At 32.1% G+C, this 14,236-nt stretch overlaps 2 protein-coding genes across 5 annotated transcripts in view; one reads left to right on the forward strand and one right to left on the reverse strand.

Moving 5' to 3' along the window:
* LOC143228535 (ubiquitin carboxyl-terminal hydrolase 48-like) overlaps positions 1-3,899 on the reverse strand; it is a 115,409-nt gene extending 111,510 nt beyond the window's left edge. The window contains exons 1-4 of the mRNA XM_076459777.1: positions 3,747-3,899; positions 3,183-3,303; positions 2,647-2,706; positions 994-1,078 (exon numbers count right to left, since the gene is read on the reverse strand). Of these exons, the coding sequence (XP_076315892.1) occupies positions 994-1,078; positions 2,647-2,706; positions 3,183-3,303; positions 3,747-3,880 (400 nt within the window). The 5' untranslated portion in view covers positions 3,881-3,899. The remainder of the gene's footprint in view (positions 1-993; positions 1,079-2,646; positions 2,707-3,182; positions 3,304-3,746) is intronic.
* An 8,719-nt stretch (positions 3,900-12,618) lies between these two features.
* Positions 12,619-14,236, forward strand: part of beta-PheRS (phenylalanine--tRNA ligase beta subunit) — a 50,418-nt gene continuing 48,800 nt past the window's right edge. For 3 of the 4 annotated variants that reach the window (XM_076464384.1, XM_076464383.1, XM_076464382.1), the window contains exon 1: positions 12,623-12,832. In XM_076464384.1, the coding sequence (XP_076320499.1) occupies positions 12,775-12,832 (58 nt within the window). In that variant the 5' untranslated portion in view covers positions 12,623-12,774. Of the gene's footprint in view, positions 12,833-14,236 lie in introns of all 4 variants that reach the window. The other variant, XM_076464381.1, reaches the window with a different exon arrangement.

A 14,236-nucleotide genomic window follows, 5' to 3' on the forward strand; every position in this document is an offset into this window, starting at 1 on the left:
TTCGAAATTCATAAAATAAAAACAGTTGAGACTTTTCCATAGACCTTTATTACGGACTGTATTTAAGAGGTTTTAAATTGCTTGGTTTGTTGTGAAGCCTAAAAATGCAATGGGCCATATGTACTATGTTAATCTCAGGAATCAGTCTTATATTTTAACATCATAAGATCTTTAGTTTAATGCTGAGCTACTGGGGTGCTTTAATTTGTTTAGTAATTTAATATATACACAAGTTAATTTGTTACAATGGCAAAAAAAAGCATTCATGAGCTGCATAATGAGTTAACTATGAGTGAAAGATGCATCATATACTGTATTTTACACCTTGTAAAATATTACATGGTGGAAGATGCACCCTAATTTTGGAAAGACAATTCTAAGATGAAACTATTTTCACTCAGCAACCAACACCTTGATGTAGCCTTGACTTTCTTTCAACCTACTGAGTAAATAAAGTTAAATATTTTCTTCACAGTATATCAACACTATTAGTTAAATTGAATGTTTTATGCTATTGAAAATACTTGTAATTGGTAGGTAATGAGATTATGATCTCTACGAGAGGTTGTTTTGAGTAGACCCCAAGCTAATCTCTTGCCTTAACCCATCACATTTGTCTTGGAAGATGCATGGGGATTTTTCAAGGTATTTTTAAAGAAAAAGTGCATCTTACAAGGTATAAATATATGGTAACCACCATGCAGAATGTTTTAGTTGTTTTTCTTAACTGCTTGCTAGTTGATGCTGTAAGAAACTTCATATAAGTTACATGTATCACATCTACTGACATTTCAAAAGGTTACCAATGCAGTCATATTAAAATTCATTTCTTTCTACTATATAATCACCCTGCAACAAGACATTATATAACTGGAAGACGAAATAAAAAACAAAACAAATAAATTTTTGAAACTTACTTGTTAGTTTAGCTAATTACAACTTTCTTCAAACATACTTGTTAGTTTAGCCAATTACAATTTCCTCAAAACTTACTTGTTAGAGGTATCAACTCCTGTGGATCGTCTTCACGTTTCCACTGATAGATAGCTCTTCTAAAGAGAGGGTTGTGATACCATACCTATTTAGCAGCACCATAAAGAGTGTGAAACATTTAAACTGAGATCTAATCACTCAAAAACAGTTTTTCTGTTTCAGTGTTTCGTAAAACATTTTCGGGCAGAGAACAAAAAAATGATAGCACCTGTTTACCACTCGCTTCAAGAAATGAAACATAGGATCAGACAGTATTTTAAGTGTTAGCAAATAAAAATATTCAGTGTTTCAACTATAACTAAGTCTGCAAGTTTCAACAACAATGCTTGACAATCAGTGATGTCGAGAAAACCCACTTGTAGAGAAATATATATGCAAAAACGGCTCGTTTGGGTCATCGTCAGGTTCACTGATGAAGAACTACCTGAAGAGCTGAAGAACTACCTAAAAAACTACTATTTAGAAGAGTTACCTGATGATGATCGAAGAAGGTCGAAACGTTGTTCGCTCTTCTACGTAAAATATTTTCTCAACCCAAACGAGCCGTTTTTGCATATATAATGCTTGACAATGTATTGGCTTTAAGTACTTTCCAGGTTTGATGAAGATTGACCATTATTATATCATCTATAGCACTTAAGAAACAAGTTAATTGGTTAAAGCTGTTAGTACATTGTCTTTAGGACTCAAAAATGGAAACAAATATTAATGGTATTCTGTAATAGAGTGCTTAGACAAATTATTCATGATGAGTACATTGGAATGGGTGGCAAATGCCTTTTGTAGAAAAAACACAAGTGTAGAGGAAGTTTGGAAAGCCTTCCAAAATACAAAAGATGGAAAACTTTCAAATTGTTGTCCTCTAAACTTGTGCTTTTTCCTTAACAGACATTGCCACTCATTTTAGCACATTCATCAAAAGTTTACAAGTGTTTTGGTTGCTAATAACTCATTTTCAAGTTTCCATAATGTGAATTAATACTATTTTAACTATTATTACATCATATTTAAGTGGGAAACTAAAATAAGTTGTTTTTAGCCAAAACACATCACTTCTGTATTTCCCAGACCTACAACTGACTCGTTAGTGGTCAGAACAGTTTAATTTCTTGAATGTCTGTATCTTAACATGTTTAAACATAAAAAATGGTAAAAAACATTAAAGATTTTATGAGTAAAAAAGACATCAACTAATGTATTATCTTCCTCTGATCACATCATGACAACTGTTGTTCTATGTAACTCCATATGCAACATATAAAAATGGCATGTTCCCTTTTGTAGAAAAACCACTTGCACATTCATTCTACAGTCATCACAATAAACCATCAGTGTATGTACTTAATACATGCCTCAAAATTTAATTATCTAGTGGAGTTTTGAACTCTTTCTCTTGCATTTATAGTTTTATTTTAGCTATTGCATTAGGACTACTATTTAAGCTTAAAATATATGCAATAAACTTTCTTATACATTCCTCTTTCATTTGATTCAAAGGATAAATCTCATCAGTACAACTAATTTTCATCATAAACAAAATTTCTAAAAAAGTATACTCAATATAGTTTAAAATAGCCAAATATATATTATCATGCATCTTCCCTAGTCTCTAAAGAACAAATGTAAAAAATAATTAAAAAAAAATTTCCATACCTGAAGAAAGCTATTTACATAGCATGTTGCCCCAAGGTTTTTCAAGCCAACAAAAGAACCCTGAAATATAAGTAACCATACAATTAAAATTTAAATTATGATTTTACACTACACATCAAAGCAGGACCACAAGTACTTTGAGGTAAAAGTTTCCCTGCAAGAACAGCAAATGTTTATTGATATATGGCATTAAGAATAAACACAAAAATATATTTGCAAAAGATATACTTACAGCTATATATACTAAAACTTTTCACTTGGTGAGGCACAAAATAAGGGGTTTTTGATTGAAAACAAGGATATGAAACTCACAACCAACTGTAAGTATACTAATTATTATTTATTTTTTATTTTCTTTCTCTTGTTCAAAAATATTTTTGCATATAAATAATGTTTGTTTGGTAAACATATTAGATTTTTTTTTACTGAGATTTCTTCTGATTTTTTTTTCTTTTATTCTTTGCAAGGTGATTTCTTGCAAATTGGATTCATGTTATCAGAATATAATGAAATATGTTTAAAGAATATTTTATTACCTTTGGTCTCCTTTCAGAATTAGGATCATCAATTTCATGCCAATCCTCATCTGCAATATCTTGAAGCCAATTTCTTTCTCCTAACCCGACAAGGCAACGAGGGTTACCTTTGCAATTTCTTCTAGAAATGAAAACTGATATTATGTTTCCATGAACTCCGAAAAATTCACATTAGAAACCTTGTAACAAAAATTGTCATTCAAATGCTACCAGCCTGTTAAAAGAAACTATTCTAACTCAAGCCTAATTTTTACAATTATTGTTAGTCAAATGTACAGTTTATTTGAACTAAAATGTCATTTGTTTAGAGCAATACGGCAGCACTATATGAAACATTTCTACTACAAGAACTTGTTTTTAGGCAGATGTAAAAAAAAAACTGATTAAAAGCTTCTTGGCAGTGAATTAAACTGGTATGCAAAAAATGATAAATCAAAATTATGTGATAAACATTTGACACAAGTTGGAAGGCTCACAATAAATCAGAACCACTTAGCATTGTTTTCTGTGAATAATAGGAAGTTTTAGAAACACTAAGAGAAAAGCTGTGAAGTATGACTTTACCTGCATGAAGTTGGTTTGCATGGTTTGAGTTTGACCCTGTAAGCTGTCTCAATGTGTTCTGATGTGATGTTATCAGGTTCAGTGTGTTCTGCCCATTCCCAGGCAGCTTTATCCAGCTGTTGCTTACTTGGCATCTGAATAAAATTATCCCACCTGAATGAAACCAAAAGACACTCACAGTTAGCTGATTTGAAAACAAAAAAAAAACAACTTAATGAAACTGGTTTACAAGTGAGTGAAAATACAGATGTGAAGTCACTTTATAGATACCAAGTGGCCTACTATCATAGAAAGTGTGAATCTGAACAGTGTAATTGTATGAAGGATTCATCAAGGAAACGTAGACTGGATTTGATAAATTATAATTAAGTATGACATCAGTGTATAAACATGGAGAATCTTAGCTACCAATCATATCTTATTTGGCTTTCACAAAACTAATGTCGTTCATGAGAACATAAGAAAAGACTAACTGACAGAAATACATTTGTCCCATTGAGGTCACTCAACAAAGAAACCAGGCCAACCTAAATACAACCCACTATATGAATAAAAAATATTTTAAAAGCATACTAAATCAACTTAATAATCAGGTTTGTTCAATGTAGACTTTTATTTCAACTTAAATTTGTAACTAATTAAACTGGAACAAAACTCTGGAATAGTAGGTGCTGTTTGTTTGAATGTTTTTAACCCAAGAACACCAGAGTGGTAAGTTTAGTATACTGTTGTAACTTCTATGTGGTCATTGTGACCTCATGCTTGTATTAAGGGTTAAACTTTTGTTTGATACACATACATAAATTACATTTAACATGGGTGAACTGTTTTAAACATTTTTCTCATTTTTTACACTCTTATTATACACTTGCCATTACTTCAGAAGTCTTTAATAACAAATCATAAACTGACTATTCACACTAAGGAGGCTCTTGAGATTATGTAGTACTGTTTTACAAATAAGCATATGAAAGACTGCTTTAAAAAGTGTCATCTTGAGCTCTGCCCTTAAAAACAGTTTGATTAAAATAATCAATTTTGCTAGAACAATTGAGCATTAATAATAATAGCTATATTACCTTTGACATTAATAATAATAGCTATATTACCTATGACATTAATAATAATAGCTGTATTACCTTTAACATTTTTATTGAATCCATACCAAAGAATTAAGATGTATGCCTTCAATTTTAAAGAAAGGTTCAGTTTAGGGAATGGGATAAACCTGATGGATCAACAGATCCCTTGATATGTTGTGAAAAACGAGAATATTCATGAAAATGAAATACTTTTTATTGTTGGCAGAAGGGATGCATTCTCACAAAATGTTTGTGTCTCAGCAGAAAATATTTTCCCTAACCCATTGACAGCAGCTTCTCCAAACATGGCACATTCGCATTCAACTGCTGTATAGCAAATCAGCTGCCAATGGGTTAATGAATGGATGGATTAAACATCTTGTAAAGAGAAACTTCTCAGCTTATTAACAACAGAATCATCAGCAAAATTGAAGACATCGAGTTTACAGATATGAACAAAAAAGAACTCAAAATATATTATAATGAGATGTTTCTTGTACCAAAACAACAAATCTCATTTAAAAATATTTTTCACGTCAACTGCAATCAAAGGAAGAGAGAAAACAAATATATCCCTTAAAAGATTTTACACAGAGTGATAAAGGCAAAATGTCTTAAAGATGTTTACAAATGTTGTTGTGAATGACAGTATGATGTCCCACTTCTTTGCTGTGACACATAATAATACACTATAGCACCATCATTACATTCTTCTCAGTGATATTATACTCATGGTTGTACAATTTGATAAATAAAACTTCACAAAATGAGGTAAGCACATTAAAAGGCTTAACCGATTCACCATTTGTAGAAACTATAGCTTTAGACAAATCTACATAAAATGATAACAAAAAAAAGTCAACCAGAAAAAACAAAGAAAAAAGTCAAAGTATAAATGACAACTAAGTCAAGCCTAAATTAATTATTCTAACCATGCAAACAGAGTTAATAATTAAGCTCTTATCTATACAGGTTTTAAATCAATAGCTTTCCATCACTATTCAGTAATTACTTTATTACACTCTACTGTTATCTTAGAATTCATTTTATACCATTTCTAAAATACAGGAGTTTTTTTACTTATTTTTATAATTTTCTTTGTTTGGTTTTTCCATTGTATTTATTGCATCCACTGGGTTCCAAACACCATTGAACATTCTGCCAAAACCACATGAATATTCCATTCACTCCAACACTAAAAGTCTGAATTAGTGGTAAATTAGAGAAAGTACTGACTACTGAAAGATTACCAGTGTGATTCCTATTTTTTTAAATTAAAATAACTACAGAGCATGTAGTTTATGCCTATCAATCTGATTTCTACTATTACAAAAGTTTGTGGTCAAGTCATTTAGAAACATTTCAAAAGCTTTTATATGTTTGTTCTTTGCACAAAGTTACTCAAGGGTTATTTGCTCCATGCCTAATTTAGAAGTGATCTTTTAGACAAAAGGAATCTAGTTAATATTACCAACTGACAAACTTCTTGACTACTCTTTAACCAATAGCAAGTAAAACTGGCTATCATATTATAACATCCCCACAGCTGAAATAACATAGTTTAGTGGAAGAACTTGAACTTGCAAGTCATGCATCCTAATCACCACTTTCAAAAGCTAGCATTTAATTAATGATTTCCTACATTATTTTACTAAGCAGATGTTCTCACTTAACCACGTTGTTTGACTTTTTGATATGTCCTCTACTTCCTTTTTGATGAAGTCCCCTGGTTGGTGCTGTATACCTTCATTTTTCCACCTTTGATACCAAGCCTCACAAGAAATGGACTATTTAGTTGCATACCTTGGGATTAAAGGAAAAGTCAAGAATTTAAAAGAAAATTGATTTGATGGTTGAAGCCAATAATACATGGCTGAGAAGCAGTTTGATATTCTATAAAGAAGTTACTTCTTCAGTATATGTATGTTAAGAGTGTGGATTTGGAGTATTTGGATTTTTAGAGGGCATTTGATGAGTTGCCACATAAAAAAATTACCTAAAAAATCATTTCTACAGGTGTGGGAGACAGGTTGGCTTACTAAGTAGAAAAGCTTGAGTTAAGGAAGCAGAGAGTGGTTATGCATGGAGTTAAGTCAAACTGAATTAATGTCACAAGTGAGAAACCACAGGCTTGCATTGGGACCTTTGCTCATTGTGATGAGTCAATATGTTACTTAAATTTGATGATGATGAGTGTTGCTGGCTGTGAGAAAAAATTGCTTTAAAAATGATTTTGCTCACTTGATGAGTTGCGTGAATAAATAGCAAATGGTTTTTAATTACGATAAATGCAAGCTAGTGCATGCGAGTTATAAAGTGAATTGTCAGTATAAATTTGATGGTTCCCTTGCTAATAAAAACATACAGACAGTCTATGATAATGAATAATGGCTTAAACCATTTAAGTTATTGTATAAGATGATGTTTCAGGTTTTGAACTCATTTCCTTAGGAGTATAGAAAAAATGAGAGGCACTTAATTCAGGTGTTCCAATCTGTTGAAGAATTATATTGTTTTCAGGCAACCAAAAAAATTTAGGAGGCCCCAAATACCCAACAACATTTGTTGCCAATATTCATACCCCAATATATAGGTATGTATGTGTATAGATATACACAATCTGTTAATAAATTATGGGTGAGGAAATAACAAAATATAAGCAAACAAACAAAGTGTAACACTAATTAAATTTATTGATGTTAATGACATAATTGTAAATAAATTTATTTTAATTTGGTTTTATATGTTATTTATTTTCTCTCTCCCAGTGTGTACATATATGCATTTCCTACATTATACGTAGCAATACATTTATTGAAGTTGGTTTTAGTGCAAAATGACACTAGTCATCACAGTGTATTCTAAAATATTATTCCACGTTTTTATATATGCATGTACTGTACACATAATAATGCTTAGTCATGAAGCACAATATTTATAATAATAGTAATACAATTTACAGTATGTATAAATATGCACATTAAAGACACTGCACAAGGGACAACTATCTATCAATAATAAACAATAACTTGATTCCAGAACTGACCATTAATAACATCTATCTGGATTAACTATACTCAACTAACAGCATCATCAAGCCATTACAACACTGCTGTGTCACTGACAAGCTTAAACACAGAAGAATCATTTGAAAGAACCAGATACGATTGATGAAGATACAAAAGTGATAAAAAGGGTTAAGCTTGTATGCATTTCTATGAGCCCCTCCTTAGTAACATACCCATAAACATGATGAACTTATTTCAGTTTGCAAAGCTGGACAATTTTTGCACCTGACTAATCAAACAGCTTGTATTCAAAAGCTATTAAGATACAAAGAAGACAACTACTACTTAAAACACAGGGATTTTGTCAAAATTTGGAAATTTAAAAAACAATCAATGAACTTCAAGAGCATTCAGCATCAACTCCAACATTTCATTAATTACTTCACTAGTTAATATCACTCTCAAGTTTTAAAATATGAACCCTACATAAAGGAAGCCCTTCTGGCACAAAGTTCTGAGTAAAATCAATACACTCTGCCATTATTTTAGCTTTTGAAAACAACTAGTGAAAAGTGTCCTGACTTGCAATGTTTTCAATTCTGAAATGAACTTTTAAGTGGTCCAAAATATTTAGGTGGCTTGACCCCCAAGCCTGACACCATTATAGTTATACATTGATCTACCACGAATATAAAACATAAATAGACTTTGAACATCTTATTCACGACTTTCTTTACACCCCTGGGGAAAAAAATGTCTGGTCCTGGTGCTATTAACTTTCTTTCTGCCATTAAGAGATTAAAAACAATTATAAACACGTACGATTCAAGTTAGTCCTAATATTTCCAGCAATTATACATGGTCAGGAATCTAATATACGCTCTTAAAATTAAAATAAAACATTTATAAGCTAAGCCATCTCATAGCCTTCCACAAAAATCTTGCCATCAACATCCTTCATAAGCCCAATTTCCATCCCGCTTGTAATGACTGATGCAGATGCTGTAATACTGATGTAGTGGTAGTGATGATGCGCTTACCTCAAAATATAAACTTTATAAATTAGAAATAAACAAAATATTGCATATAGGATTGAAAATTATAAAGTACTTACGAAACCAAAATAAATGTTCGCAATTATAAATAAAATAGCTATTCGAAAACGTATTTCACATATTAAATTTCATGCAGACAAGACACGCGTTTACATTGTACGCACCAGAGGAAAGTACGATCGCTACCTGGTGAGAACTAAAACACAAATTAAAACATTGTAACTTCTTGAATTTTAACCCATAAAGCTTACCTTCAATTCAATTCTATTTTTTGCATGTGATATCTCCATTTTTCGCCGGTTTTTATAAATTTGTAGTATTTATTTTTACACTGAAATGTATTACTCTGTTATTGTTTCTCAACAAAGTTTCATCGTGAATACTCTGCCTAAACAATCTATCAAATAATACCTAAGCGCTATTATAGACCGGCCTCTATCAGGATAGATGATATACTTATTGGAAATAATTTACCAACCGTCATATGTAACAGGTAAAACCAATTTTTTTTTTAAATTATTTTTTTTTTCTCAAAATTTTCTATTTCTGAATATACACACGACTGATAACAACATTATATTTGAAGCACAACATCGTGACTGTTCCATTCATTTCACATTCGCAGTAACACAGCTGACTCACACTGCTAAAAGTAAGGTTTCGACAACCGTGGTGTGCAGACCGTAGATAGCTCATAGTGTAGCTTTGTGTCTAATCATAAACAAATAATCCATTCATTTCATCAAACGCCCATCTGCTTGTGTCCGGCATTGAAAATTTAGTATTTAAAAAGCCTCCTATTGAATTATATTAATTTTGTTGCGTCTAACACGTCTGAAAGCAGTCTGTTCTTTTTAGAAAAATATAATTTCCAAATTTGCAGATGTATTCTACAATACCAAATCTTAAATTTATGTTACAGCAGTCAAGTGGTGATGCTCTCCACGGGACAAAGAAAGCAAATTAAGATTCTGGATTGAGGTGCGCTTTCTTATTTCAGTTCTACTTAAGTTTTATCGTGACTAGTTTAGAATAAGTACATTTTGAGAAATATAAAGCTGGCAAGTTATTTACTAATCCAGTAGTGAAAATCGTCCACTTGTAAACGTAGGAACACAAACACACTTTGTTTTTTACGTTGTATCTGAGTATAACATTGTTTTCACAGTCATTTAAACATGACTAATCTCACTGTTTCTCATACACCTTGAAATTCGGTCACGTTACCCACCACAGAACACTCTCCTGATTTTTGTTATCAAGTTTCTTGTTATTTGGAAATTTACTTGTCTGATTCATGTTGGAAAATTAGTTTTACCTGAAAGTATCACAAGAAAACTTTTCAACAACTCAATTGTAAGAAGCCAAAGATCACCTACACGAAGAGGAAGGAGAAATTTTCTTGGGGCCCGTTGTTCCAAAGGTTCCTGGAAAAGATAAGATGTAACTTATATGTGTGTATGATTACTTTTCTATCAACAGCATAATCTCATTCAGCAACTCTTCCAAAACTGTACAATCCCGGTTACTGTCGCCAAAGGAAACGATCATTTAGCAACTTTGAGCTGGTTAATACTTATCTGCATTCTATTATTGCCTAATACAAACTGAGTGACCTGGTAGCGATTGAAAATTGCTTAAAACATTATTTTTTTTTTTTTTTGGAATTTCGCACAAAGCTACATGAGGGCTATCTGCGATAGCCGTCCATAATTTAGCAGTGTAAGACTAGAGAGAAGGAAACTAGTCATCACCACCCACCGCTAACTCTTGAACTACTCTTTTACCAACAAACAGTGGGATTGACTGTCACATTATAACGCCCCTACGGCTGAAAATGCGAGCATGTTTGGTACAACGAGGATTCGAACCCGCAACCTTCAGACTACGAGTCGAACGCCTTAACCCACCTGGCCATGTCGGTCCAAACGTTTCTGTATAGGATGGTGTCTCCATATTTAAAGTGCATAATATTGCCACGTTTAAAAATTATTTATTTTAAATTAATAATGATATACAGTAAATAAGTTTAATAAAACAATATCATTGACATTCCATTAAAGATATAGTTAAAAAAATAACAACTACTATTTCTAAAAGCTATTGTTCTGTTAACAACAGATGATGCTACAAAACCTTAAAATATGGATACACATCCATTCGCAATTCAGTTTCAAAATAATGGCTACATCATTATAAACACAGTGCATGTCGGTATGTAACTGTACAAAGCAAAAAAATAACTATGTGCTATGCTTTAACTATATGATTCCATCTGTTGTTTTTACAACTGGACTTCTCCTTTTTTTAAATAAAGTGATCACAATGTCCTCATTTCATAATTGTCCATTCGGTGTACCACAAAGTCGGACGAATATAGTACCTGTTTGTATCTCAGAACAGTTGGTATAGGTATTGACACTTTTATTGATAATCAGAGAACAACGTTGAAGATGACCTAGGAAGATCGAAACCTTGTTGTCTTTGCTTATCAATAAAAGTGCCAGTACACATACCAGCTGTTCTGAGACATATTTTTATTTCAAGTGGGTTTCTTGTCATCAAGTATAGTACCTGTCTGTCAGATGATTGTTTAACTGTTTGGGAGGGATGAGAAATCGGTCCTCCAACCTGAAATACAGAACTGTTGGAATGGAATACGTTTATAAAGAAATATGTTTTATCGTAGTGCGGATATTCTTAATTAGCATTTAATCTTAATGGTATCGTTATCCTAAAAGGCCCATTTCAGGGTAGGGATAATATTGTTGGGAAATGTTATAGATGCTATTCCCCAGCTATTTATAATTTTAAAAGGCCTGTTAGGCAGTATATAGGGGCATTATGTGTTTTTACACTTTTCTTAAATCTAAAGTTCGCATATAAAGTTTTCATGCATATAAGTACAGAGTTTCAACAAGAGAATTTTGGTCAAGGAAGTAGCTTAGTTCCTTCGTATTAGTTACTTACTGTTCTACTAGTCCATTATTCTAGAAGGCCGAAAGTACTGAGTGCACCTTCTTATGGAAAAGATTTTTTATATAGTTAAACACACTGTGTAAAAGTAGACAGCGATCGTTTTCACTGGAAAGTCAGGTGACTCTTTGATATTAGAATCTTCCTTATTTTTCGACGATAATAACTAACACTGATGTTGGTAGTGCATGTGTCTTGAGTGAAAAGAGTAGTATTAATGCTCGAGCTGTGTATCGAATATTATATTGTCTTAATCTGGAAGAATATTTTCTGCAGAAATTTGCAGATTTATGACTTTTTTCACAGATATCTCTGGAAACTCCAGTATAGGCATCATCCGCAGTGTATGTGCTCTTTTGGCTTGTGTCTTGCATTCAACAAAGAATACTTTTCAGTTTTACATTGTGTTTAGTCTCTTTACTTGTAGGTGAGTTAAGGCGTTCGAGTCTTAATCTGAGGTTTGTGTAAAAATAATTATAACAAACGATTAAGGCTTTACGCACTTAATATTAGAATTTCATGACATACTTATATATAATATATATATATTAAATCTTGAATCCTAAATCGAAATATTTGTATGCTTAAAACCCATACATTTTTGCGTAAAATTTGCTAGTTGCTTTTCAAATTTCACGTTAACTCAGGTTATTAAACAAATTTCCATTGGGATTAAGATAACTGCAAATTATAGAACATATTAAAATCTGTTTTATATATTTTTCTAGGTTATCATAAATCGTTTTGAACTTCATGTGAAGTTTTCAAATATTAAACGGAAAGGCTGTTTCTATATTACAGGTTGCGTCAGGTGGAGCACAACGTATAATGAAAGATATTTAAAATTGTATACTGTTCTGTTTTATTTGTTTAATAAACGTGTAGATAACATTCAAAGAACAACAAAATGCCAACTGTTGGTGTAAATCGAGATCTTCTTTTCTCTGCTTTGGAATGTACATACAGTATGTAATGAATGAAATTGGAAAATATAAGTATATAAGTTATAACTTAGTGTTAAGTTACAACTTTAAACTCTCACGTTAATTTATTAGTCGTTCATAATTGTAATATTATTCTCAATTACGTGTTTATTATGGACAGTGGCTACTATAATGTACTGTTAGTACTAATCAGGGAGCTTACGTATGCAGCGTTGTCAACATTGTAGCAAGTCCCTGTTTGTGTAGTACTAGTATTACTATTAGTAAAGCAAACTAAAACGTTCGATAAATAAATGTATATAATTGAGCAAAATAAATAGTAACCATCCACCTATTGTTGTAAGCCCCTCTCTAAGTAATTTCTGAATGTTGGTAACTATGCATATGTGTGTTAAACTTTCAGACATTCTGGAACTAACACCAGAAACATATATTATGGAATTAGTTATACTAATATTAGTATAACTAGTAGTAACTCTAACTAAGGTCACATTAGTATGTTAGTGATAAACTAATGATGTTACTAAAGTAGAAATATCTGATATTTAGACTGAGGGATTTGATTTATCTTTAAGTTTTATTATTATAAAATTTTTTGTCCTAACTTTACTAAAATGAGCAAAAACTTTGGTTTGTGCTTTATATTGTGTAGAAATAACATTGAGTCACTTATGTTTGCATTGTCATTGGGTGATGTACAATATTCTACCAACCTTGGTTATAGTTCATAAATGATACACACACACACACACACACACACACACAAACATGGGTGATCAATAGGAAAAAAGCTTTCTTTATGCTGCATACTTAACACAGAAGGACATGAGTTTATTATTATAAAAAAATAGGGTGGGCTTCATTAATATAGTTTTATTCTTATAACAGGGCACTTTGCTTTTAAAATGAGTTGCAACAGCTGGTTATGGAGGCTGGTACTTTATGAAACAAAATGCAAATGGACTTGGTAGGGGTTTAGTTTATAGAGAGAGCAGAGAATTTCTCTTCCCAACTGAGGTGATCAGGAACATTTTGGTTCCTCTTTGTACCCTCACGTGAGAGATTATTTTACTGTACTTGAAACTTTGCCTGTATCTAAGTTTTACTTGTTTAAGGTGATGAAGTGCGATGGGGTATTATAAAATTAATGGGTGAGAAAGAGTGAAACCAACGCAGCACTGAAGAAGTGAGCCATGTCAGAGCCCGACAAGCAGGTGTCGACGTAAATATCAACGTACAACGACTAGATTCAGGGCTGGGCAATAGTGTTGCCTTGGCTGGGATCTAAAGAACCAATGCCTGAGATTTGGATTGGGGGGAAACAGGAGTGCTCTGAGAAAACCCACTTTCACACGACAGGTGCCAAAAGTTTTTTCAAAGCTGATAAAGAAATAAATATGAACATGAATTTACCTTATCTGTGAT

This window comes from Tachypleus tridentatus, chromosome 10 (genome assembly GCF_004210375.1).
Source record: "Tachypleus tridentatus isolate NWPU-2018 chromosome 10, ASM421037v1, whole genome shotgun sequence".
Classification (NCBI taxonomy): Eukaryota; Metazoa; Arthropoda; class Merostomata; order Xiphosura; family Limulidae; genus Tachypleus; species Tachypleus tridentatus.